At 41.1% G+C, this 26381-nt stretch overlaps 1 protein-coding gene across 4 annotated transcripts; it reads left to right on the top strand.

The window, feature by feature from the left end:
• The first annotated feature begins 850 nt into the window (after window positions 1–850).
• LOC110533840 (stAR-related lipid transfer protein 8) lies at window positions 851–26319 on the top strand. 4 transcript variants are annotated; one of them, XM_036990218.1, is made up of 7 exons: window positions 851–1123; window positions 15510–15708; window positions 19150–19306; window positions 19539–19737; window positions 20640–20850; window positions 21354–21468; window positions 21821–26319. In XM_036990218.1, the coding sequence occupies exons 3-7, from the start codon at window positions 19163–19165 to the stop codon at window positions 22046–22048; spliced, it is 897 nt and encodes a 298-aa protein (XP_036846113.1). In that variant the 5' UTR covers window positions 851–1123; window positions 15510–15708; window positions 19150–19162; the 3' UTR covers window positions 22049–26319. The 4 variants fall into 4 exon arrangements, with proteins under 4 accessions (XP_036846113.1, XP_021474056.1, XP_036846115.1 ...); XM_021618381.2 differs by having other exon boundaries at window positions 15510–15683; XM_036990220.1 differs by having other exon boundaries at window positions 15510–15683; window positions 21354–21451.
• The last annotated feature ends 62 nt before the right edge of the window (window positions 26320–26381 follow it).

The raw sequence follows: 26381 nt of genomic DNA on the forward strand, positions 1-26381 counted from the left end.
TGGATGCAGTCTATCACAGTGCCATCCGTTTTGTCACCAAAGCGCCATACACTACCCACCATTGCGACCTGTACGCTCTCGTTGGTTGGCCCTCGCTTCATACTCATCGACAAACCCACTGGCTACAGGTTATCTACAAGTCTCTGCTAGGTAAAGCCTCGCCTTATCTCAGCTCACTGGTCACCATAGCAGCACCCACTCGTAGCACGCGCTCAAGCAGGTATATCGCACTGGTCATCCCCAAAGCCAATTCCTCCTTTGGTCGTCTTTCCTTCCAGTTCTCTGCTGCCCATGACTGGAACAAATTGCAAAAATCTCTGAAGCTGGAGACTCACATCTCCCTCACTAGCTTTAAGCACCAGCTGTCAGAGCAGCTTACAGATCACTGCACCTGTACATAGCCCATCTGTAAACAGCCCATCTATCTACCTACCTCATCCCCATACTGGTATTTATTTATTTATTTTGCGCCTTTGCACCCTAGTATCTCTACCTGCACATTCATCTTCTGCCGATCTACCATTCCAGTGTTTAATTGCTATATTGTAATTACTTTGCCACCATGGCCTATTTATTTCCTTAACTTACCTCATTTGCACTCACTGTATATAGACTTTTGTTTTCTCAGTATTAGGCCTAAATGTAGGCTAGTTATAACAAATATACAATTGCACCATTAGTTGTAGTTTGAAAGGAAGAAAGGAAATATCTTTCTGTATTAGTTGTGGTTATTAAGGCCATTTTAAGGCCCCTCACTAGCTCAAATGGTATGGCCCTCCTGGAAGGGGGTGGGGTGTTTGAGGTGGGACATTAGTTCAAGAGGAACCAGATGGTTTTCAGCATGAAAGGTGTCAGGAAGGCCAGGTTATTTTAGGCTGGTACGGTCGTTCGCATACAGAATGGTGGCCATAACTTTGGAGTTCATGGCTTCTGTTTCCTTAATTGATTTTATTTTGCCTGCTTGAAATATATTTTTCTTGGATTTGTGCAACTCTCAATCACTTCTGGAATCTGTACACTTTTGACCACTACAAGGCTACTGTTGAGTGTTTTGTGCTTCAATGCTCTTTTAATTTGTTAATGAGTGGTCGGATTAAGTTTCAACAACTGCTTGGAAAAAATGGTGCGTATGAGACTCCTCTCTGAATAACTGATAGTATTTTTAGTTTATTTACACAAGTATATTATGGAGTCCCACTGAGAGAAAAGAGAGGGACAATTTAGACCATATGATTGATACATTTCTTCTTACAAAAGCTTATGATGTGCTTTGGAAACATCACATGTTCTGTCTTCTAAAGAAATTGTTTACCTTCGTCAGTACTTTCATTAATTTCTAAATAGATTGTATTTATTTTAAAAGCCAATTGTAGTGCAAAATGAAACAGCTCTTTACCTTATGTTTGTGGTATATTATAATGCCATAGGCTTAACACTAATGTTAAAGCCATCCACCGCATAGAGAGAATGAGACCTTTGAACTCTGCGTTGTTCCTGATGTCACCACACACGCTCAATTCTGCTGGAATTTTAATCAAATAGAAATGTACAGTAAGACTTCTTGGTTGTGTGGGCTTTGAACACTTGGTGATCAATGGCTGACATTGTCGTTTCTTGGCCTTCTATTGAAACATTTGATTTGAAACAATGGCAGCCTTAAATCTCCTGTGAACAAAACTAATTATTCCGTTTTGAAGGAGAAATGGGAACGCAGGGATTTGTGGTTACTTGCGAGAATATCCCCTCTCTATCTTGGGACCACAGTGTTATTCTTGTGTCTATGGTAAAGCACTGATTAAAACATTTGCATTAATTCAGTGAATTATTAAAGTTGCCCGAAATGGAAAGTTGGATTTGTTTTTTAAAGAGAAGGCATTGTTATAAGTTGTATGAAAAAATGTCACAAGCATAAAAAACGCACACACATATGTTGGGCTCCCGAGTGGTGCAGTGGTCTAAGGCACTGCATCTCAGTGCTAGAGTTACTGGTTCAATCCTGGGCTGTATTACAACCGGCGGCGCACAATTGGCCAAGCGTTGTCTGGGTTTGGCTGGGGTAGGCTCTCATTGTAACACAACAATTTGTTCTGAACTGACTTAACTATTCAATTAAGGTTAAAAAAACAAAAATGTGGAACTGCAAGGCTTTTTAGGCCATACCATGGGCGCAACTTTTACTGGGGACAGGCAGGACATGACCCCCCTCCCTCCCACCCCCCACATTCTGAAATTGACACCATAGAGCGAAGGCAAGCTTTGCGTATAGGACCAGCACGGGAGAGATGAACAGAGGCAGCTGCTCTGTGTTGCGTTTTTTTCTCTGAGGTGTAAAAGCAAGCAGTGCAGAAACTGGCTACTCTTTAGTTGACTGATCTAGCTGGCAAGGTAACTGCTGTTAGACAGAAGAAAAAAAATATTCCCAGTACTGAGCTGGTAGTGTTACTGACATGTTAAGTTTGCTAATGTTTCATCCAATCTTGACTGAAGTTAATAAACTACTAGCAGCTAGCTAGTAGCTACCACAGCCAGGTCAGCTCTAGCTAGCATCTAGCTGTCTGTCAGGTAGCAGTATCTAACAGCTGTTGTGTGTATGGAAATGTTATGTAGCCTTTGTTTCAACATAAGTACATTTGATGATGTACCATTAGCTAGAGCCAGCCACAAGTTGACTAACGTTAGCTAGCTAGCTCAATAACTTTAGCTATTAATTTTCCCTCAATCACACTAGACTTGAATAAAACGATGAAACCAGCGTCCATACAACTGAAGACCAATATTCTGACGTTTTTCATCACAATGTGAGTTTTTATTAGTCAGTATAGCAATGTAACGCTATTGAGCTCTCAGTTTCCTTAGCTAATTCCTTACTTTTCACACCGACACAGTATAAACAGCTCGATAGGCTTCACTGTCATGGTGCACAGTAAGTACACAACACTATGCTGATCATGTCTTAGCAGGATCAGATGGTGACAGTTGTAGGATCAGACAGCCAGGGAAGACCAGTCTATGGAGCTCAGGTGATTTTTAAAATTATATTATAACAATCAGTGAATGGATACAAAGTTCCATCTTGAGTTGATGGGTATAGTCTGGGATCTGGGAATAATGGTAATTTGAATTATTGAATAATTTCTATTCTTGGATAATATAGTGCATAAATGTACACCAAGGTAATTCTTTGTCATACATCATCTGAGTAGGATCAGGTGGTGACAGGGGTCTCATCAAGGTCAGGCAGCCAGGGAAGCCAGTCTGTGACGGCGCAGAGGTGAACTTTTTCAGATACAACACTTCATTGTCTCTGTGCAGCAAACACTGGACAAGCAAGAAGCTTCAAAGATTGAAACTGTTTTAAGGCAGTCTGACAAACCTCTAAAGTTGATTTTCAAACTGTATCAAGAGTTAATAGAGGCTTCAATGATACAAAACATGTCAAACAAAAATGTGAGGAAGACCTGGGAGATGCTATAGGTGATGATGATGATCAACGGATAAAGATACTGTAAATTAGAATGCTCAGTCATGTGCATATAATCTCAGACATACATTACTGCAGTTTAAGTGAAACTGAATATCATGCACTCAAAAATTGTCTTATTCTGCTGAAAACACAAAGGGGGACACATTTGCATGTGTTATGGTCTTGTGAAGGCTGGCTGAATTATGGCAAAGAGTGTGTTATTTTATCTCAGCATGTCCTATTCTCCCTTCTCCCTGTTTTTGTTTGCTTGGAAATGTTAATACTGGAGACTGTTATCAGAAGAAACTGTGTAACCTAGCATTTGCAGCAGCTAAGAAATGCATTGCCTTTAATTGGAAGGTAGGTTATCCTCCCACAATGGATGGAAGAAATGTCAAGTGATCTATCACTAGATTTGATTTATTACAAGATTAAGGGTATACTGTGCAACTTTCATAAGGTCTGGATGCCTTATGTGGAATACTGTTCAGCAAAAGGAGTCTTGAAAACATGCCCACAGCAGGGGATTTATTTAGGCAATCCTTAGCTGCTGGGCTGCAAAGACCTGGCCCTGGGGGGCTGCAAAGACCTGGCCCTGGGGGTCTGCCGTTGTGTTGGTTGTCACTCTGACCTTGGCCTAACACACTTGAAACCAATAATGATCCCCTATCTGAGTGGGGTGTGTTGGGTTGGGGCGCTGCAGGGCCGTGGACCCCTAGGGGCAGGACGGGGTGACCCAGATATATTGTGTGCAAGTAAAACGAGCTCTACAGGACTATTAGGCCTGTGATAGGAACGATATGGAGGATGTACTGTTTCTGTGTGCTTATGTGGAGGTGTATGTGTGTTTTTATTAAACTTTTGTTTTCCAAAACGCTTCCTTTAGACATAAAAAAAAAAGATGGGAAGAAAGTTGTCGGGGAGAGAGCTGCGTTATTGGATACACTGGTGGGCCTGCTAGTGGCTCGGGCCTGGCTGGGTGGTCTGGCTGAAATTTGACAAGAGGATGTCAAAATCAAATCAAATCAAAGTTTATTTGTCACGTGCGCCGAATACAACAGCTGTAGACCTTACAGTGAAATGCATACTTACAGGCTCTAACCAATAGCGCAAAAAAGGTATTAGGTGAACAATAGGTAAGTAAAGAAATAAAACAACAGTAAAAAGACAGGCTATGTGAGGCTATGAAAGTAGTGAGGCTACATACAGACACCGGTTAGTCAGGCTGATTGAGGTAGTATGTACAGTGGGGAGAACAAGTATTTGATACACTGCCGATTTTGCAGGTTTTCCTACTTACAAAGCATGTAGAGGTCTGTAATTTTTATCATAGGTACACTTCAACTGTGAGAGACGGAATCTAAAACAAAAATCCAGAAAATCACATGTATTTTTGTATGATTTTTAAGTAATTCATTTGCATTTTATTGCATGACATATGTATTTGATATGAGGAATGGGAGAAGGTCATGTGGTCTGATGAGACAAAAATTGAGCTTTTTGGTCTAAACTCCACTCGCCGTGTTTGGAGGAAGAAGGATGAGTACAACCCCAAGAACACCATCCCAACCGTGAAGCATGGAGGTGGAAACATCATTCTTTGGGGATGCTTTTCGGCAAAAGGGACAGGACGACTGCACCGTATTGAGGGGAGGATGGATGGGGCCATGTATCGTAAGATCTTGGCCAACAACCTCCTTCCCTCAGTAAGAGCATTGAAGATGGGTCGTGGCTGGGTCTTCCAGCATGACAACGACCCGAAACACACAGCCAGGGCAACTAAGGAGTGGCTCCGTAAGAAGCATCTCAAGGTCCTGGAGTGGCCTAGCCAGTCTCCAGACCTGAACCCAATAGAAAATCTTTGGAGGGAGCTGAAATTCCGTATTGCCCAGCGACAGCCCAGAAACCTGAAGGATCTGGAGAAAGTTTGTATGGTGGAGTGGGCCAAAATCCCTGCTGCAGTGTGTGCAAACCTGGTCAAGAACTACAGGAAACATATGATCTCTGTAATTGAAAACAAAGGTTTCTGTGCCAAATATTAAGTTCTGCTTTTCTGATCTATCAAATAGTTATGTCATGCAATAAAATGCAAATCAATTACTTAAAAATCATACAATGTGATTTTCTGGATTTTTGTTTTAGATTCCGTCTCTCACAGTTGAAGTGTACCTATGATAAAAAAATTACAGACCTCTACATGCTTTGTAAGTAGGAAAATGTGCAAAATCAGCAGTGTATCAAATACTTGTTCTCCCCACTGTACATGTAGATATGGCTAAAGTGTCTATGCATATATGATGAACAGAGAGTAGCAGTAGCGTAAAAGAGGGGTTGGCGGGTGGTGGATCTTAAAGATAATCAAAAGTTGTCTTTGTACTTTACTTGTAAGAGTTGTCCATTTGTTAGGCTATTGGTTAAATGTGCAACACAATATTGATAATTGAATTATCCTAGATCTAGTTCAGTCTTATCAATCGCTTACATTTTTTTAATACTGATCTCTTACTGATTATTATTTGTTGCTCTAAATAGATACCGCTAGAAAGGCCATGGGCCATATTAGATTGTGTAGAAATGCAGAAAATGAGCTTTTGATGCCCCCCAAAATGGGAGGACCCCCACACTTCTAAAACCAAAGGTGTGCCCCTGGGCCATACACAATGTTGTCTATTTTATTTTCTGGTTTCATGGTCCTCAGAAATTCCCTGAGCAGTACAACAGTCAGAGAAGAACATGATCATAAGATAGCACATAAATGATGGGTTATATAGTAATTGATGCTCTCAGCAGCACAGAGAACACACTATCATAAAATATGTAGATCCTCTCAGGACACTGTGGTTTAAACGTCTCCCTTTGTGTCAACACTCCCTCCCAGTGCTGGGGATTTCCTGTAGGCCATTAGCCTCCCATCCATCCTACCCCACCCCGTTCCACCATGGCTCTGTTTCTCCGTAGTGTCAAACATAGAAGCAACACCTCCACTACCAGAGACAGACACATTTCCTGATCAGTACTCTCTCCCCCAACCCAAAGCAGAACGGCCACCGACCGTTCTGACCATTTTCTCACCTCACACCCAGATGGGGAAACAGCATCTTGCTCCGTGGTTAACTTTCACTTCACTTTAGAAAAAATAAGACCACACTCTGCTCTCTCATAGAGACCCACATCTCCCCTGTCTAACCTTCCAGTCAACTTGTGAAAGACAGGCAGGCAGGCCTCCTGCTCACCTCTCACGTCCAGAATGGCAGTCCTCCCTTCTGTTCCCTTTGGACCCCTGAAGAGACAGCCACATTTACATTCAGACAGTCATAAAATCTAATCATGCATAGCAACAAGCCTCATAAAAATGCTCAATGACCTGATATATTGGGTATTTTTAGATTACTTTGATTATGAAACACAGTTAGGCTAACATAAGCGAAAGCTCCATATGCTGGCAACTAAAAGAATTTGAGCCAGTAACGCCATGATTGACGTAAATTTGCTGATGAACGAAAAGACTGTGGTTGAAGTGTCTCATACTGTAATATGATTTATACGAATGCAGCGACCTGTATTTCTTTTGTAAAGATCTGATGCCAATTTAATTACTTCAATCATCACTTGTAGAATTACAATATGGCATCCATATTATATACTTAATTATTGTATGGCTCTAAAGCTTGTGCACTGTAGATAGCGGCAGTGAAGTACACGTCAGGAGCTCTGAATGAAGATGTGTTAAGACTCCCCAAGTCTCAGCTGTTCTGGTGTCTGATGGTGTCAAGGATCAGAGGGCGGCTTTAAGACTCAGCATGAGGGAAGGACTAGACTCCAATTGGCAGGCGGCTCAATTGAACCCGTAGGGCAGGAAAAACAGATGGTAGCTCTGGTCAGGATGCTGCACTTGCCTCGAGGCAAATCTGTTTGAAGTTTCAACATCCTTCCAGCTACTTCTCGAACTGATCACAGGGAAGGGACAATGGATGTTTAGAGATGAGAGGCGGGATATGGAATAGTGTACTATTTTGGTGAGGGAGCTTTCTGACATGCCAATGGGAGATTCCTGTAAATGTCAGTCACTGTAGTAATTGTTTTGTTTTTGGGTGTCTTAGGTTTTGACCTTCCCTTTGGAAATGAATCATGACTCCACAGCAGAGACGATTCTGCTAGTTTGGCTTAAATATGTGATAGAAACCCACGAACCCATTATGAGGACATGAGGCTAACCAAGTCTCAATGGTGGAAGTGTATGTCATGTAGCTATTTTAGTTTCAGTGGGGGGTTTGTACTGGTTTAATCTGTTTCCAATGAGTGATCCCAATGAGTCTGCATTTACAGTACCCCAGACCTTTTCCTGGAGCCAGTTTGCTATATGGCAGTAAGGGAAAGGAGATCTGCATGAGAAGGAAGCATGGCTTCCCCGGGGACCCACACAGCTCACTCTACACGGCTTTCAGCTTGAAACTCATTAATTGACTACAGGTTCCTTACAACTACTCTAATCATCTCAATGCTGATATGGGCCACGCAGATTTAGTTCATTTCTCCCTTGATATAAATGTTGATGTCCTGAATAACTGAGTAGACTGGTAATTTGGCAGTTGTTCAGATACAGCTCTATTTCTTCTGAAAGTTGATTTTGTGAAGATGTATTTCACAATTTTCCTGTTACTGCTGGAGTTTCAGACTTTCCCTGGTGGAGAGCACAGTGGAACAGTAATGGTGCTTGGGAACACAGGCCTCTAGTTATGATATTCAGTCAGCTTGGGGAGTAAGGGAGTTAAGGAATGTCGCAAAGCGGTGGAGTCCCTCCGAGAGGAAAAGAGAGGGCGAATTTAGACAGCTTACTGTAGACTATAGTATAGTAAACTGATGCTAGAGGTCTTTGTGTGAAAGGCTCACTGGTTACCCATACGAAAAGTAATATATGGCCATATTTGGCGTTATTTATAAAAGAATGAGACTTAGATTTTAAAATACATTATCATATATTTCAATAATCTATATAAAACTCACAACCCCATACAAAAAAATATTAAAAGGGTTGTCACGACTTCTACAGAAGTCGATGCCTCTCCTTGTTCGGGCGGTGCTCGGCGGTCGACGTCACCGGTCTTCTAGCCATCATTGATCCATTTTTCATTTTCCAGTAGTATGTTTTCCTACACACCTGGTTTCTATCCCACTCATTACCTGTTATGTATTTAACCCTCTGTTTCCCCTCATGTCTTTGTCAGAGATTGTTTGTTGTTTAGATTTCGTGTTGTTTGTATTGGTGCGCGATGGGTCCGCGTAACCACTTTGTTTTATATTATTCATTAGTTTTGGAGTTATGTTTTGTTTAATGTCATTAAACAACTCCATTCTACTAAGTTTGATTCTCCTGTGCCTGACTTCCCTGCCACCTATACACACGACTCTGACAAGGGTAAATATTTCATCATGCAAAATGAACTGAAAACATTATCTTTTTTGTTCTATGCATTTATTGCTTTGAATTGCATTCCAGAAAATGTTTTGTTGCAAAGAAAAAGCCATATCTCAGACTGGCCAATAAAAATAAAAGATTAAGATGGGCAAAAGAACACAGACACTGGACAGAGAAACTCTGCCTAGAAGGCCAGCATCCCGGAGTCGCCTCGTCACTGTTGACGTTGAGACTGGTGTTTTGCAGGTACTATTTAATGAAGCTGCCAGTTGAGGACTTGTGAGGCGCCTGTTTCTCAAACTAGACACTAATGTACTTGTCCTCTTGCTCAGTTGTGCACCGGAATCTCCCACTCCTCTTTCTATTCTGGTTAGAGACATTGTGCGCTGTTCTGTGAAGGGAGTAGTACACAGCGTTGTACCAGATCTTCCATTTCTTGGCAATTTCTCACATGGAATAGCCTTCACTTCTCAGAACAAGAATAGACTGACAAGTTTCACAAGAAGTTCTTTGTTTCTAGCCATTTTGAGCCTGTAATCGAACTCACAATTGCTGATGCTCCAGATACTCAACTAGTCTAAGGAAGGCCAGTTTGATTGCTTCTTTAATCAGAGCAACAGTTTTCAGCTGTGCTAACATAATTGCAAAAGGGTTTTCTAATGATCAATTAGCCTTTTAAAATGATAAACTTGGATTAACTAACACAACGGGCCATTGGAACACAGGAGTGATGGTTGCTGATAATGGGCCTCTGTACACCTATGTACTGTAGATAATCAATAAAAAAATCTGCTGTTTCCAGCTACAAAAGTCATTAACAATATTATCAATGTCTGCACTGTATTTCTGATCAATTTCATGTTATTTTAATGGACCAAAAATGTGCTTTTCTTTCAAAAACAAGGACGTTTCTAAGTGACACCAAACTTTTGAACGGTAGTGTATATACTTATTTTTGTTTTTTTGCTTGTGTAAAATCTGATAGCTAATGTTTGGTAGCTAGCTAATCACTAGCTAGCTAGCTAAGCACATGTCAGTCAGTGGTTGACAGATTTAAACTGGTAAAGTTATCAATAAAATGTGTGTCACTATGCCATAAAACATGACATTGCTAACTAGTAATCAATTAGCTAACACAATTTCAAAGTTTATTAAGAAGTTGAACAAGTTAGACACTCACCAGACAACTCCAGAAGGTAGCTAGCTAGATAGCTTGGTTTCCATTTTCCAACAGCTTTATATTTTCCCCCAGACGGCTTGTCAATGGTTACTGCTCATGTGTCCGCCAGAAACGGTTTCTGGTAAACTGTTTGCCACAGGTTTGCCACAGATTCAAATAGAATGTAGAGAGAAAAGAAAAACTCAGCCGAACTAGTTACTAGTGGCAATACATAATATTGTGGCCAAAGGTTTTCCGCAGATTCACCACTAGTGGCAAACTTCTTGCAACATTTTGTGGCACACTATTTAGTTTGCAGCAAAGTTTGCCTCAACAATTTTTTTTCAGAGTATGCATTGGTGGTAATGATTTTACATTTCTTTAAATTACCCTTACCGTACAATTTCTGCTCCTCTGAGGAAATCTAATTCGCATAATACCATGATCCCAATCAAAATCCATCTGTTTAAGCTAGAGATATGTTTTTTTGTTGCATGAGCTGCGTCTCAAATTTCCATATCCGTTGATGTCGCCCTTCTGCATCTGCGGTGGAAGGTGGCAGAGCTAGAGCGGTGTTTGTCAGACCATGAGACATCCCAAAAATCGGTCTTCTCACAAACATCTGTAGCGTCTGAACGGTTTGGCCTACAAAATGTTATGACCAATATTGAAAGATGAGACTCTCACAAGCACTCTAGGACTACAGTACAGTATTCTTGTATCTCTCAGATATAGGACAGACACTTCAGAACAAACTTTGTTTTGATATTTTTTGGGGGACTATCTGATGTTCCATGTCGGGAATCTGTTATTCAATGCATTTATAATGGCTAATAGCAGTAATGCCAAATAAATAAATAAAATCCACATTTTTTAAATATATTTTTTTGATATGTTAACGGGTCTCAAAATTCTAAATCAAATTGCTAAAAAAATCCTTGTGTCACATCCTGACCTTAGTTCCTTTTTTATGTCTCTGTTTTAGTTTGGTCAGGGTGTGAGTTGGGGTGGGCATTCTCAATGGTTTTGTTCTATGTTTTGTATTTCTGCTTTTGGCCTGGTATGGTTCCCAATCAGAGGCAGCTGTCAATCGTTGTCTCTGATTGAGAACCATACTTAGGTAGCCTGTGTTCCCACTAGGATTTGTGGGTAGTTGTTTTCTGTTTTGTATATTCACCTGACAGAACTGTTTTGTTTCTTCCTTTCACTTTGTTATTTTGTTTCTTGTGTTCAGTCTAATAAATTAACATGGACACTTACCACGCTGTATATTGGTCCGATTCTTCCTACCCCTCCTCAGACGACGAAGAGATTCGTTACACCTTGGTATGACCAGCTTAAAACAATTTAATATGTTATCTTAGACCAGTCATTAACTTGATCATCAGTTGCACAAATCTATGAATAAATTAACTCTGTTGAACAGCATTCTGGTGTGTGGGCAAACTATAATTTGAGTTGATATGATTTCTCTCTCTTTTTCACTCTGTGTGTGTGTGTGTGAATGTGTGTAAGAGCAGTAGAAATACATGACTGAATTGCCAATTGAATCCCACAATCGCTTAAGCTCTGAGAGTCACTACATGCTATCAGGTTCTCCTCAGAGGAGTAGCTATGATTCTGTGTTCCTAGAATACAAATATACTTTAAAAAAATGGGCATTCTAAAAAATATTGACTTGAGAACATGGCATGTATGACTAATAAAATCATTCTCAAGATAGCACATTTCTTATGAAAATAAAATTATGTTGTTACATTGATTACCATTAAGCAGTGACATGTTTAAGATAATTATTAGAAAAATATAGTGAATGTCATAGCTTGTCTTCGACACCAGCATAAATAATGAAGGTGAAGAGGGGCCCTTCGATATGATACGATACAATAACGATGAAAAAATAAACTTTTTTACTGTTTTCAAGTTCCAACTATTGCAACTTTGAGCTGTACGAGAACAGTTTAACTGTTGTCTGTCTTCAGCAAAAAGTCATGAATCAAGCAAAATTAAGTTAATGGTAGACTTTCTGACTCGTTAAATTTTTTGACATCATTTGACATATCATCGTTTTCTAAATAAGCCTCTTCGTGAAATGCCTCACACAGACTCATTTAAATCTGTAGTGCAGCAATTTACATGGTGTGAAATTCACTCTGTGTGAAGTGATGTAAAAATGGAACAGCCTGGCTACAAGGCCTTCATGTCTGCATAGTCTTGCACTGAATTCTGTTCTGTTCCAAAGATAAGTCATGCATTTTGATCCATCAAAGATGTTTGAGCCCCCTTGAATTCCAATTTTGGGGGGTGGGGGATTTGCATATGTGTTTTCATTCACTGTCAAGTCCCATTGTATGGGACCTAAAATAACCCCTTAAAAATAGAAATATATGCATGAGATGCAAACTGATCTGGAACACAATTACTAAGGGAAGCCAGGTATGTATGTGGTCCTTAAAAAATACTGGAAATATTACACATTATTCGAGATTTGGCGGTGGAAATGCTTTAATGCGCAAATATTGATAGAATAACCCTCAAATAAAAATCCAAGATGACGTAGCAGTCAGACGTCTTTGTCATGTCGTGTCCCTTGTATATATCGTTTTACATCTTTTTTGTTGCATATCCTTCAAAATATTTTGCTAAACCTCATCTAAATACTCTCCTGCAACCCGCCTCACCCAATGTGGCGTGGACCTGCTTTTTTTCCCTAAAGTATTTATATTTACTTCGGATCTGGAATCCCTCAACTGAAGCTAGCCAGCTAACTACCAGATATCAGTCAGCAAACCATTGCCAGCGGTCATCAGCTAACCTTCAGCTTGGAAAGCTCTTGCCAGTTCGAACAACGTGACTCTAACCAGAGTTTAACGGACCTGTTATTTTTATCCCCGGATTCCTACCACAAACTGAACATTTTCATCTGGATCTTCACAACTAGCTAACCGCAATTCCGGATGACTACTCCTGGCTAGTGTTTCCATCCCAGAGCAAGCACCAATTTAACTTGAAGCTAGCCCGGCCAGGGCTCCTGTGCTACCACCGAAGCATACTCCAGGGCTACAATATTGGCCTGCTAGCTACCTAGAGCTACTTGGAACCCTACTAATTCCACGTCTGGTCTATCGACGTCACCGCACGAAGAGTTAAAAACAGACTTACCCCCATCGCGACGTCCCCCCCAAGGCTAACTTTCTAGCCCCTGCTATCTGCTTGCTTGCTAACCCGGTCTGCTAACTGCTAAACTGCCGGGCCCTGGTCTGCTCACTGCTAGCTTGCCTGCCTGGTCTGCTAACTGCTAGCCCTTGCTAACTGCTTGCTTGCTAACCCGGTCTGCTAACTGCTAGCTTGCACTGGTCTCGTAACTGCTAGCCCATGCTAACTGCTTGCTTGCTAACCCGGCCGACTAACTGCTAGCTTGCCCTGGTTGCAACCCTTATTACTAGCCTGTTCAACCTCTCTTTCGTATCGTCTGAGATTCCCAAAGATTGGAATGCTGCCGTGGTCATCCCCCTCTTCAAAGGGGGTGACACTCTAGACCCAAACTGCTACAGACCTATATATATCCTACCCTGTCTTTCTAAGGTCTTTGAAAGCCAAGTTAACAAACAGATTACTGACTATTTCGAATCCCACCATACCTTCTCCGCTATGCAATCTGGTTTCAGGCCACGCTCAAGGTTCTAAATGACATCATAACCGCCATCGATAAGAGACATTACTGTGCAGCTCTATTCATCGACCTGGCCAAGGCTTTCGACTCTGTCAATCACAACATTCTTATTGGCAGACTTGACAGCCTTGGTTTCTCAAATGATTGCCTCGCCTGGTTTACCAACTACTTTTCTGATAGAGTTCAGTGTGTCAAATCGGAGGGCCTGTTGTCTGGACCTCTGACAGTCTCTATGGGTGTGCCACAGGGTTCAATTCTCGGGCCGACACTCTTTTCTGTATACATCAATGATGTTGCTCTTGCTGCTGGTGATTCTCTGATCTACCTCTACGCAGACGACACCATTCTGTATACTTCTGGCCCCTCCTTGGACACTGTGTTAACTAACCTCCAGAAGAGCTTCAATGCCATACAACTCTCCTTCCGTGGCCTCCAACTGCTCTTAAACGCAAGAAAAACTAAATGCATGCTTTTCAATCGATCGCTGCCCGCACCTGCTCGCCCGTCCAGCATCACTACTCTGGACGGCTCTGACTTGGAATATGTGGACAACTACAAATACCTGGTTAGACTGTAAATTTTCCTTCCAGACTCACATTAAGCATCTCCAATCAAAAATTAAATCTAGAATTGGCTTCCTATATAGCAACAAAGCATACTTCACTCATGCTGCCAAACATACCCTCGTAAAACTGACCATCCTACCGATCCTCGACTTCGGTGATGTCATCTATAAAATAGCCTCCAACACTCTACTCAACAAACTGGATGCAGTCTATGACAGTGCCATCTGTTTTGTCACCAAAGCCCCATACACCACCCACCATTGCGACCTGTACACTCTCGTTGGTTGGCCCTCACTTCATACTCGTCGACAAACCCACTGGCTACAGGTTATCTACAAGTCTCTGCTAGGTAAAGCCCCGCCTTATCTCAGCTCACTGGTCACCATAGCAGCACCCACTCTTAGCACGCGCTCCAGTAGGTATATCTCACTGGTCAACCCCAAAGCCAATTCCTCCTTTGGTCGTCTTTCCTTCCAGTTCTCTGCTGCCCATGACTGGAACGAATTGCAAAACCTCTGAAGTTGGAGACTCACATCTCCCGCACTAGCTTTAAGCACCAGCTGTCAGAGCAGTTTACAGATCACTGCACGTGTACTTAGCCTATTTGTAATCAGCCCATCTATCTACCTACCCCATCCCCATACGGGTATTTATTTATTTTGCTCCTTTGCACCCCAGTATCTCTACCTGCACATTCATCTTCTGCCGATCTACCATTCCAGTGTTTAATTGCTATATTGTAATTATTTCGCCACCATGGCCTATTTATTTCCTTAACTTACCTCATTTGCACTCACTGTATATAGACTTTTTGTTTTCTTTTGTTCTACTGTATTATTGACTGTGTGTTTTGTTTATTCCATGTGTAACTCTGTGTTGTTGTATGTGTCGAATTGCTATGCTTTATCTTGGCCAGGTCGCAGTTGCAAATGAGAACTTGTTCTCAACTAGCCTACCTGGTGAAATAAAATAAATAAAATAAAATTGAAGTGTTTTTGGAGTCACACGATGATATGCTGTGTGGTCCTCCCACTACGACTTGGGAAAGCATACAGTTTAATAGGCTACAGATGAAACAAGTTATAATGAACTTCACAGGGTGGTGAAAGTGCATGATGATGAGGCTTGATGCTACTTTCCAATAAATATCGAGGGTCTTGTTCTGCTGACATGATGATTGATGCTTGGCTCAACAATCACCTTTATTTCCATTACATTTCCCCTCTCTCTAGGAAGCTACGGTGGTATAGTTTCCAGAACCCTCACAGGCCAAGCCTGACTTCAGCCTCCCAGGAGATGAACCGCCAGTCAGCCCCTCAGCTCAACCTGCTGCAGAAGTTCTCTCTGCTCCGGCTCACTGCTATCATGGAGAAGTACTGCGAACCCAACAAACATGGCTGGAGCTGGTGAGTGGAGGGCCCTTGGGAGCTGGTGAGTGGAGACTGAAATTGAGATAAAGGCCAATACGTAGGGAAGTGCACTCTATCCACTCTATTATACTGACCTTTGATATGCATTTAACCAGGGAATGAAAGGTTCCTTTCAAGAGATTCATGTTTCCAATTACTCAGAACAAGTATTGCTTTGTTTGTGGTCAGGATGTTGCTTTTTAAAATGAATTGTATTCATTGTTCCATATGGCAAGGCCTTTGATCTACATGTCTGCAGCTAATGTATAGTATTATAACAGTTAAATCTGCTTTTCACAAAGATGGCTGTTAAAAAGTTTGATTTGAACAACTTCACAATCGTCTCTCGTTCAGGCTCTTATTTTCTATTCGGATGACTCATGCTTCTCCAAAATAAATCACATTTTCCTACATAAAGAAACTAGGCCGCCTGGCGGGTAGGAGCGTTGGGCCAGTAACCAAAAGGTAAAAATCTTACAAGGTAAAAATCTGTCATTCTGCCCCTGAACAAGGCATTTAACCCACTGTTTCCCAGTTGGCGCAGATGATGTGGATGTCGATTAAGGCAGCCACCCACACCTATCTGATTCAAATGTGGAAGACACATTTAAGTTGAATCCATTCAGTTGAACTACTAACTAGGTATCCCCCTTTTCTTTGCAAGGGCCATTTTAGGACACGCTCAGTTATCAGCAGTGAATTAGCAGGTTTTATTCTCCATACTAAAAGGTTCCAACTTTAACTTATCTCCCCTCTTGCACTGTCACCCAATTAAGCTTCATCCCTCAGCTGAAAAAGCATTATGTGAATATTCATCAGACAAAATGGAAACCGTTAGACCAAACAGTTAAAAAAAAAAGACATCAGATGTCCAGGGAAAATATCTAATGTTACCTGTGGTCAGGCACGTGCACAGATAGTCTACCTGTGCTTGAGCACCTGCCCCTTGCCCTCCCACTCGCCAAGTGCAGTTTTGGGAGGGGATATAGTTTTTTTGTATACAGTTTTTGTCGTTGTTGTTCTGATCCCACTGCCCACAAGTCGTCATCAAGTTCGCCACCCCCTGCCCCGGACCCAGTCCGTTGATTGTGCTTGTTGGTCTTGCCCTGGAGCTCCCGCATGATCTGTTGCATCTGTTTCCCGGTATACCGGGCGCGCAGGTATCCAAACATGTCTTGAGATGCGTGGGAGTGTGTAGCAAGCTCCCTATTTTAAATATCAACAGTACTGCCGCAGCTGCAGCAGAACATTTGATTAACACTTGATAACACTTGATTTACATCATCATCAATATTCGTTCTGGTTGGCTGATATGTGCAACAGAGAGAGGCAGAAAGACATAAAGAGGAGCTGCACCTATGACCCAACTCCCTCCTTTCATCTGTTGGGAGATGCACATGTGTGTCAGCTGCAGCCACAGAGGTAGTCGACTTTAGTTAACCACCATATACAGTGCCTTGCGAAAGTATTCAGCCCCCTTGAACTTTGCGACCTTTTGCCACATTTCAGGATTCAAACATAAAGATATAAAACTGTATTTTTTTGTGAAGAATCAACAACAAGTGGGACATTCAAACTTTTTTAACAAATCAAAAACTGAAAAATTGGGCGTGCAAAAATATTCAGCCCCTTTACTTTCAGTGCAGCAAACTCTCTCCAGAAATTCAGTGAGGATCTCTGAATTATCCAATGTTGACCTAAATGACTAATGATGATAAATACAATCCACCTGTGTGTTATCAAGTCTCCGTATAAATGCACCCGCACTGTGATAGTCTCAGAGGTCCGTAAAAAGCGCAGAGAGCATCATGAAGAACAAGGAACACACCAGGCAGATCCGAGATACTGTTGTGAAGAAGTTTAAAGCCGGATTTGGATACAAAAAGATTTCCCAAGCTTTAAACATCCCAAGGAGCACTGTGCAAGCGATAATATTGAAATGGAAGGAGTATCAGACCACTGCAAATCTACCAAGACCTGGCCATCCCTCTAAACTTTCAGCTCATACAAGGAGAAGACTGATCAGAGATGCAGCCAAGAGGCCCATGATCACTCTGGATGAACTGCAGAGATCTACAGCTGAGGTGGGAGACTCTGTCCATAGGACAACAATCAGTCGTATATTGCACAAATCTGGCCTTTATGGAAGAGTGGCAAGAAGAAAGCCATTTCTTAAAGATATCCATAAAAAGTGTCGTTTAAAGTTTGCCACAAGCCACCTGGGAGACACACCAAACATGTGGAAGAAGGTGCTCTGGTCAGATGAAACCAAAATTGAACTTTTTGGCAACAATGCAAAACGTTATGTTTGGCGTAAAAGCAACACAGCTGAACACACCATCCCCACTGTCAAACATGGTGGTGGCAGCATCATGGTTTGGGCCTGCTTTTCTTCAGCAGGGACAGGGAAGATGGTTAAAATTGATGGGAAGATTGATGGCGCCAAATACAGGACCATTCTGGAAGAAAACCTGATGGAGTCTGCAAAAGACCTGAGACTGGGACGGAGATTTGTCTTCCAACAAGACAATGATCCAAAACATAAAGCAAAATCTACAATGGAATGGTTCAAAAATAAACATATCCAGGTGTTAGAATGGCCAAGTCAAAGTCCAGACCTGAATCCAATTGAGAATCTGTGGAAAGAACTGAAAACTGCTATTCACAAATGCTCTCCATCCAACCTCACTGAGCTCGAGCTGTTTTGCAAGGAGGAATGGGAAAAAATTTCAGTCTCTCGATGTGCAAAACTGATAGAGACATACCCCAAGCGACTTACAGCTGTAATCGCAGCAAAAGGTGGCGCTACAAAGTATTATCTTAAGGGGGCTGAATAATTTTGCACACCCAATCTTTCAGTTTTTGATTTGTTAAAAAAGTTTGAAATATCCAATAAATGTCATTCCACTTCATGAGTGTGTCCCACTTGTTGTTGATTCTTCACAAAAAAATACAGTTTTATATCTTTGTTTGAAGCCTGAAATGTGGCAAAAGGTCGCAAAGTTCAAGGGGGCCGAATACTTTCGCAAGGCACTGTACTAAAATATCCACACAGGCTACTAGCCAGCCAGCCATATATCATGAGTTGAAATATTATGAATATTATATTATTAAGTTATTATTTAGGAGCACTGAAGATGAATCACAATCAATAAAAAAGTTATTGAGCTAGCTAACTAGCAGATGTACATCAATCATCAACATATGATCAGCGATAGCCTACCCTTTTTGCCCAATGTCATTCATGTCTTTAGGAGGCAATTTGCTTGATTACAATTTGTGATGAGTGAGTGTTTTGCCAAAATAAATAGGAATATGCACAAAAAAATACATCGCACAGAGGCTGTTAGTATGCTATGAATTTCCAGATATGAATTATTACATGCATTTCAGCTAACAACCTATATGCTGATATCTACATGAAAAGATTGAATCTAGTCCCCCTTTTCCTCGGTTTTGGCAGGTCAATTTAGTTTATGAAGAGAAGTAAGGTCCCTGACTACAGGGACAAGCAAGTTTTTGGTGTCCCGCCAATCATCAATGTCCAAATGAGTGGGCAACCCCTACCCCAGGGCATCCAGCAGGCCATGCGCTACCTCCGCAGCCAATGTCTGGAAAAGGTACAGTCACTCTCATCCCTTCAAAGTGATCATATGTTCCCTCATGCTACATTGTGTGTATAACCTTATAACTTTAGTATGTGTTCCACTCTAGATATATTATGTTATTTCCATTGTAGTGAGATTTCATGTACTTGGTGATACATTATATATGATAATGCATTTAAGTTTATGAATTATGCTAATACACCAGTGAAATTAATAACAGTTTTTCTCTACTTTTCCTGTCAAGGTTGACATTTTCCCTAAGTCTGGGGTGAAGTCTAGGATCCAGACTCTGCGGAAGCTGAATGAAAATCCTCCAGATCATGTGAGCTACCAGGGCCAATCAGTTTACGAAGTGGCTGACCTGCTGAAACAGTACTTCAGAGACCTGCCTGAGCCTGTCCTCACCACCAAGCTCACTGATACCTTCCTGCAGATCTACCAGTGTGAGTCAGTGGCTCTAAGTTAGAATAGAAAAAAAAAAAGTTGTAATAAAAAAATAAAAAAACCTTTACTGTTGAGAGTTAGAATAGTGCAATTTTGAAAGGTAGTTGTGCATCAGTAGTTTTTCTCTTGTTATGTCAGTCATTGAAAGTCACTGGGGCCCCTCATGAGGAGTTCCAATTTTTTGTAGCCCCAAAGTTGCCCATCCCTGCTCTAAGTGCTCCCCACCCACTCTGGAAAGCACTGAACTCCTGTGCCTACTTCAGATTACCCCTCAGCACATAATTCTCAGATTTAAATCATTGACTAGATAGTCTCCTCTGAGAAGTCAATCAGCTTATTGAGAGGCATAATAATGATACAGTACTCTATGATGTCCCCCAGCTAGAATTTTACAGCGGCAGTTAGGATTTATAGAGGTTTTACAAACATGGCATTAAATCGTCGTCTAGATTTGATGTCTGGTTGTAATCTATATGGAATGTCTACTGTTATAATCACCAGGTTCATTCAGATGTCATCAGTTTCTTCATTATCATGCTAAGATCTTAAAACTTTAAAAAAATAAAGGAGAGCTGCACACTTTAGGATCTCAGATGCAAAAATGTAATGTCCAACGTTTTGACAGACAAGCTGTCTTCATCAGGGTATAATGACAAACACTGCGGGGTGACTCATTTATATAGTGTCAAAAGACACACACAGGTGTCTGTAATCATGACCGGGTGTGGCCTGATATCATTGGTTAATTCTCATATATTAAAATAGCATCATAAAATTAACATAACAATTGACGTTCAGACACCAGCTTTGGTCTGTGTTCTTGGTCAAATTACCATCTTACACATCAGAACATCAAGAGATTCCAAAGATGGTGATGGTATCGGTCATGTGTATTTTCCAGGTGTCCCGAAGGACATGCGTCTTCAGGCAGCCCAGGCTGCAGTCATCCTGCTGCCTGACGAGAACCGGGAGGTCCTGCAGACCCTGCTCTACTTCCTCAGTGACATCGCTTCTGCTGAGGAGAACCAGATGACAGCTGGGAACCTGGCCGTGTGCCTGGCCCCCTCCATCCTGCACCTCAACGTCTCCAAGAAGGAGGGCACCTCCCCTAGGTATGTGCTGGTATCCGTGTGTATCATGGCATGTATTGATTTGTTTTGGTGTGTGCTGCATGGCACTTAATGCCTTTGTAGCTGGATCATTGTTTTTAAATGACGCCCAGAGCTCCCTCTGGTGTATTCTCTTGCACTCCTACATCCATCACCATTAGGGAACATGAGTGCTTTAGTGGCTCCACTGTACCCATTCTGATTGATGAGTCAAGTCAACATTTTGTACAAACAAAACTACCTTGGACTGACAGTGTTCGAGCAGTTGTTTTCCTCTGGGTTAAATAAATGCCCCAACATTCTGCTTATTATCATCCTCATGGATGTGTCATGTCAAAATGGAGCCCAAACAAAACTACAGAGGTCAGACAGTGTTGGACCATTCATTTTCCTCTTGACTATTTCCTCATCACAATGCTGCATATTGACAACATTGTACTGTGATTGAACTCAAAGCTTAGAGGATGATTGTGATGTGTGTTGACAGTGTTCCATCTTTCTGCCAGATTAATCCACCGAAAGGGGGCAGGTGGAAAACCAGACCACAAGGACCTGAGTGAGAACATGGCTGCCAGTCAAGGGCTCAGCCACATGATTGTGGAATGTAAGAAATTATTCCAGGTATTATACAGAATAGTGAATCTACAGTCCTTGAAGTAAATTGTCTCTATTCTGAATAGCATGATCCTTCAGGACAATCAGTCTCCAACAAAACACCATCCAGCTGCATTGACTATTGTTAAACATTTTTGACCCATTTAAAGACAGGTTTATTTTTAAGAAAGATTTGTTTGACTGAAATAATCATGTTTTCACAGTGTACATAAATGGGATAAATGGGATATTGGATATGAACTTGATGTACTTTCAGAGGAATTCAGTAGGCTACACTATACGTTCATGAAAACCGCTACATACATCTCTGTAATTCATTTAAAAAACAACCCAATTGCCCTCTTATTTGGTGTGACAGTTCCCTCATGGGATGATGTTGCAGTCGCGGAACTCCTACGTTGCAGCAGACGCCCAGCCACTCCCTCTCTACGGCCTGGGCCTGAACATGAAGGGCAATCCTGTGGATTACAGAGCCTACCTGGAGGATAACATCCAAGCTGTACTGAGGGAGGCCATAGCAAAGAGCAAAGGATGGCACAGTGCCCCAAGCCCAGAGAACACAGAGCTGACCTACAAGAAGGAATGACTCAGTGACTCTGCTGCATGCTGATACTAATGCTGTCTGTTCTCATACAAGACCACCTCACAGGCAAAACATTTCAGTGTTAAAGTTAATTTCCTGCAATTCTACTCATTTTGCCATGGGGTGTAAAGAACATTTTGCAGTTTTAAAACTAATTTCATGCAAGTCTACACATTTTGCCATTGGGTGGTGAGAAATATTTGCAGTTTTTACGCTAATTTCCTGCAATTCTACACATTTTTTCATATCCGAGTGAGAGTGACTAACAAAATCAATGGGGGCCCCCTGGAGGTCAGGGCTCTTGGGCACATGCCCTGCGTGCCCGGTAATTTGGTGATGTTTAGATAACTGACAAGACTACATTAGCAATAAAAAAAAATGTAGTTGACATATGCTATCTGAGTGACTGTCAGTGACTGACATAACGAGTGGAAAACTGCTAATTCACTACCACATTTCAAAATTGCACCTTGCACCTTGTATTCTTCTTTTCTAACTCTTAACAGTAAGTTGAGACTGAGTTCCATTAAAAAATAACTACCAATAATAATAATCAGCCCCCCGCACCTCTCTGATTCAGAGAGATTGGGTTAATTGCAGAAGACACATTTAATTTGAAGGCATTCAGTTGTACAACTGACTAGGAATCCCCCTTTCCATAATAATTATCATTATAAATTCTATATGTTTTGGGTTGGGGGCTCCCTAGCGGTCATTCAATCACAGGAGCATGTTTGCCAAATTGAGTTTGAATTTTGCCCTACATTGTCATGACAGTATGGCCTTCAATCTTTGTATGACTGGAAAATGAATTTACCATTTGGCATAGCTTCTTTTGCTGTTGGAATGAAGTGAATCCTGTCCACTTTGAAGAGTGAAGGCACATTAGCTAGCTTGTTAAAGCTACAGTATACGGTCCAGTCCTAAACCATAAAATCACAATCCATTTGGGCCGGTCCAGGCTGACGCACTACTGCAGAGCGGACCTCCTGTAGGAAACCAGCTATGCATTCATTTCTATTGGACACCAGGTTTTTTTTTTTGTGATGATTTAAATGGCTAATTGATGCCTACGCATTGATGCCTACGTTGACCTTGAGTTCATGCAATTAATTTGCACCTTGCCATTTAAACATAGTCATAATTACCATGAAAAGAATTATGCAACGTAGATTTGTTGTGTGAAAGATAATCTACATGTGAATGCTATTGATATGTCTTTCTGAGTGGGTGAACCGCCGCTGTTATTGAAGTACGTAATTGGATCATAATGTCTTATTTGCCCTTGTGTTGTCATGTTTCAGGGGACGATCACCTGAGTGGTACTGCAAAGTGTTTGGCCATCTCTGTGCAGTGGAAGTTGCTAGGATACGGGGCTCCTTCCCTGTGCTCACAGCGAGAGGAACAGAGACAAAGATTTGAGCTCTGAGATGGCCAGACAGCCCACCTCAGACACGTGTTGCCTACGGCTCACAATTACTCAAATTTAGAGTGCCAATCTGTAGCATTATGCTACATCTACCTGACAAACTCTCTACAGTGTCATCAACATAGGACTGTCAGGATGTGGACTCTCATATTGTACTGATGTACCATTAGGAGCGACTGTGGAATTGGTAGCAATATTCTAAACAAGTCTATGCATTAACTCACGATAACATATTCAAAAGTACTCTGAAGTAAATAAAATAGTTTATATATACAAAATCCATTCTTGTGAAAGACTAGATTAGGACAATTGTGTTGATAGCTTTACTTATGATACTTACATATCAGTTCCCATTTTAATGCTGCTGTGAAAGGAGCAAGACTAAAGGCGAGGATGCTAAAATGCCATGGAATAATTCAGGAGAGCTCTTTAGCAACCATTCCTGTTTGTTCTGTATACTATGCAATTTCTTCATGATAAATTCACAGAGCTAATATATTTTACTACTGTGATTTGCTGCATCTCAAACATAAGAATGGCACCTTACCTTGCTACTTGAATAGCTAACCCCAGTATTGATGATACTTAGATGTAAGAGAGAAAAGGGTTGCTTACTGAGATACCTTAGTGGGTGGTAGTGAGCTTTCTTATATCTCCTAGATATCGGACAGACACTTCAAAAACGCATTCCTTATGATATATTTTTTGGTCTCTCTGTTTTGCCATTTATTTGTGTGTTACTCAATGTATTTCTATGGGCTATAGTAGTAAAGGCCAAATTCAATATTTTATCAAATAAGGTTTTTATATATTTTTTTATACTGACAGGGGTCCTAAAATTCAAAATCAAATAGCTAAATGATCCATGGTATTACCATCTTAAAACAATTCCATATGTTAGCTTAGTAGACCCCCCTCCCAGGCCTTGCTTTGGCTATACACTCTCATCAACTGCTTGTATTACTCAAGTGTTTATCATCACACACTGTATGTTAAACATCTCAAGAGGGGGCTCTACTCTGGACTTCATGTTATGTCTCTTCCTTTTACTCCTATCTTTATAAGTCTAACTGGTTAACCTCCTCTCTCTTTAATTTAGCTGCTGAGCTCTAGGGATCAGTCCTCTTCCCCAGATCTTCAGAAGTTTAAAAATAGGAACAGAGACATTTTTTAAATTGGCAAATATCTCTTCACCAAGGCCCAAACTATAAGATATAAGCGCGGAGCTCAAACGATAGAATAAATCAAACTTTGATGTCAGTTAAATATTTATTCATGGGTAATTTGCTATCACAATGAGGAGGGGAAAGGATTGTAGCATGCTCCACAGTGGACAGACAGCCCGAGCTTTAGGAAACGTTAGTGTAGCTTGCTGATTTACTGTAAGTGTGGCAGGTAGCCTAGTGGTTAGAGCGTGGTTAGTGGTTAAACCGGAAGGTTTCTGGATCGAATCCCCGAGCTGACAAGGTTAACATCTGTTGTTCTACCCCTGAGCAAGGCAGTTAACCCACTGTTCCCTGGGTGCCGTGGATGGTGACTAAGGCAGCCCCCTGCACCGCTCTGATTCAGAGGGCTTGGGTTAAATGTGGAAGGCATTCAGTTGTACAACTGACTCGGTATCTTCCCTATCTATTGTGTCTCAGTAATCAGTGTTTTATTTATGTCTGTTGATGATTGAGTCCTTATTTGAGTCGTATGAATGTGACTACCAGTATGTAAGTGACTATAAGTGTCTGTAGAGAATGTAACCATGGTCTGTTGGGCATGGGATGATGTTTTGTTTGATCTAATCTTAATCCGAGTTATGCCATGACTGAATGCCTTTAACCTTTTTCAGTGTTTTCTTATGCCATACGCTTTACATACAGTACATACACTAGTAACCAGTGCTCTTAACTGGAATTACGCCCATTGAATAATTGAAACAATTGTGTGGTAACAATAACCCTAAACACAGTTCTGTGAACTACAGTGTATTTTTAACTTAATAATTTTTTGTAACACATAACAAGCTGTTGTACTTATCATTGAAGCAGTAGTAAATAACTTAACATCTTAGTCCACAACGTCGTTATCTAATTTGTCTCATCTATTACTCTTTATTCTCCATTTACTACCTATTTGTATTATACGGCTCTGACTGTAAACAAATTACAAAAACAATAGATTTGTTGAAATGTGTATTCTCTCCCTAAATCCCCCAGCCCCTTTTTCACCACCATAATTTGTATTCTTGTTTATTTTCTTGTCACAGTTGAGCTTGAAGCAAGCCGTATCACTGCATCAGAATGTGAAATTTACCAAATGTCACACACTAAAACCTGAAAAATATCACTAATTTACACCGTTTCAATTCCATATTTGTGGATGTTTTTTTATTATACATTTCTACAATTCATGTGCAATGAGTGTACAAATCATTAAGAACAGAGGCTCTTTCCATGACAGACTGACCAGGTGAATCCAGGTGAAAGCTATGATCCCTTATTGATGTCACTTGTTAAATCCACACTTCCAATCCACGGTTAAAGAAGGATTTTTAAGCCTTGAGACAATTGAGATGTGGAATGTGTATGTGTGCCATTCAGAGGGTGAATGGGCAAGATAAATTAAAGATTAAAGCGCCTTTGATTGGGGTATAGTAGTAGATACCTTGCAGAGACCTGTTCTGAGGGAAAAAGGGGAGGGGGGGTGTGCAACTCAATATTAGGCAGGTGTTCCTAATGTTTGGTATACTGTAATTTGGGTCAGGAAAATACGTTGATTCTGCACATCTGTGTTTACTGTAACTGTACATTATGTATTCACAAAACATTTGGCAATAAATTGGTTCCCAGAGAATTTGTTCTCTTGCTGGTAAAGAATGATTACATGAATACATCACTCTCCCTATCAAATGACATAAGA

This window comes from Oncorhynchus mykiss, chromosome 10 (genome assembly GCF_013265735.2).
Source record: "Oncorhynchus mykiss isolate Arlee chromosome 10, USDA_OmykA_1.1, whole genome shotgun sequence".
NCBI classification, from domain to species: domain Eukaryota; kingdom Metazoa; phylum Chordata; class Actinopteri; order Salmoniformes; family Salmonidae; genus Oncorhynchus; species Oncorhynchus mykiss.

What these genes read in the sequence shown, in the direction of transcription:
- LOC110533840 (XM_036990218.1), top strand. Translation starts at nt 19,163, where the DNA reads ATGAAGAGAAGTAAGGTCCCTGACTACAGGGACAAGCAAGTTTTTGGT. An exon ending in CTTCCTGCAGATCTACCAGT is followed by an intron (nt 19,738 to 20,639) that starts GTGAGTCAGTGG and finishes TGTATTTTCCAG; the next exon opens with GTGTCCCGAAGGACATGCGT. An exon ending in AATGTAAGAAATTATTCCAG is followed by an intron (nt 21,469 to 21,820) that starts GTATTATACAGA and finishes TTGGTGTGACAG; the next exon opens with TTCCCTCATGGGATGATGTT.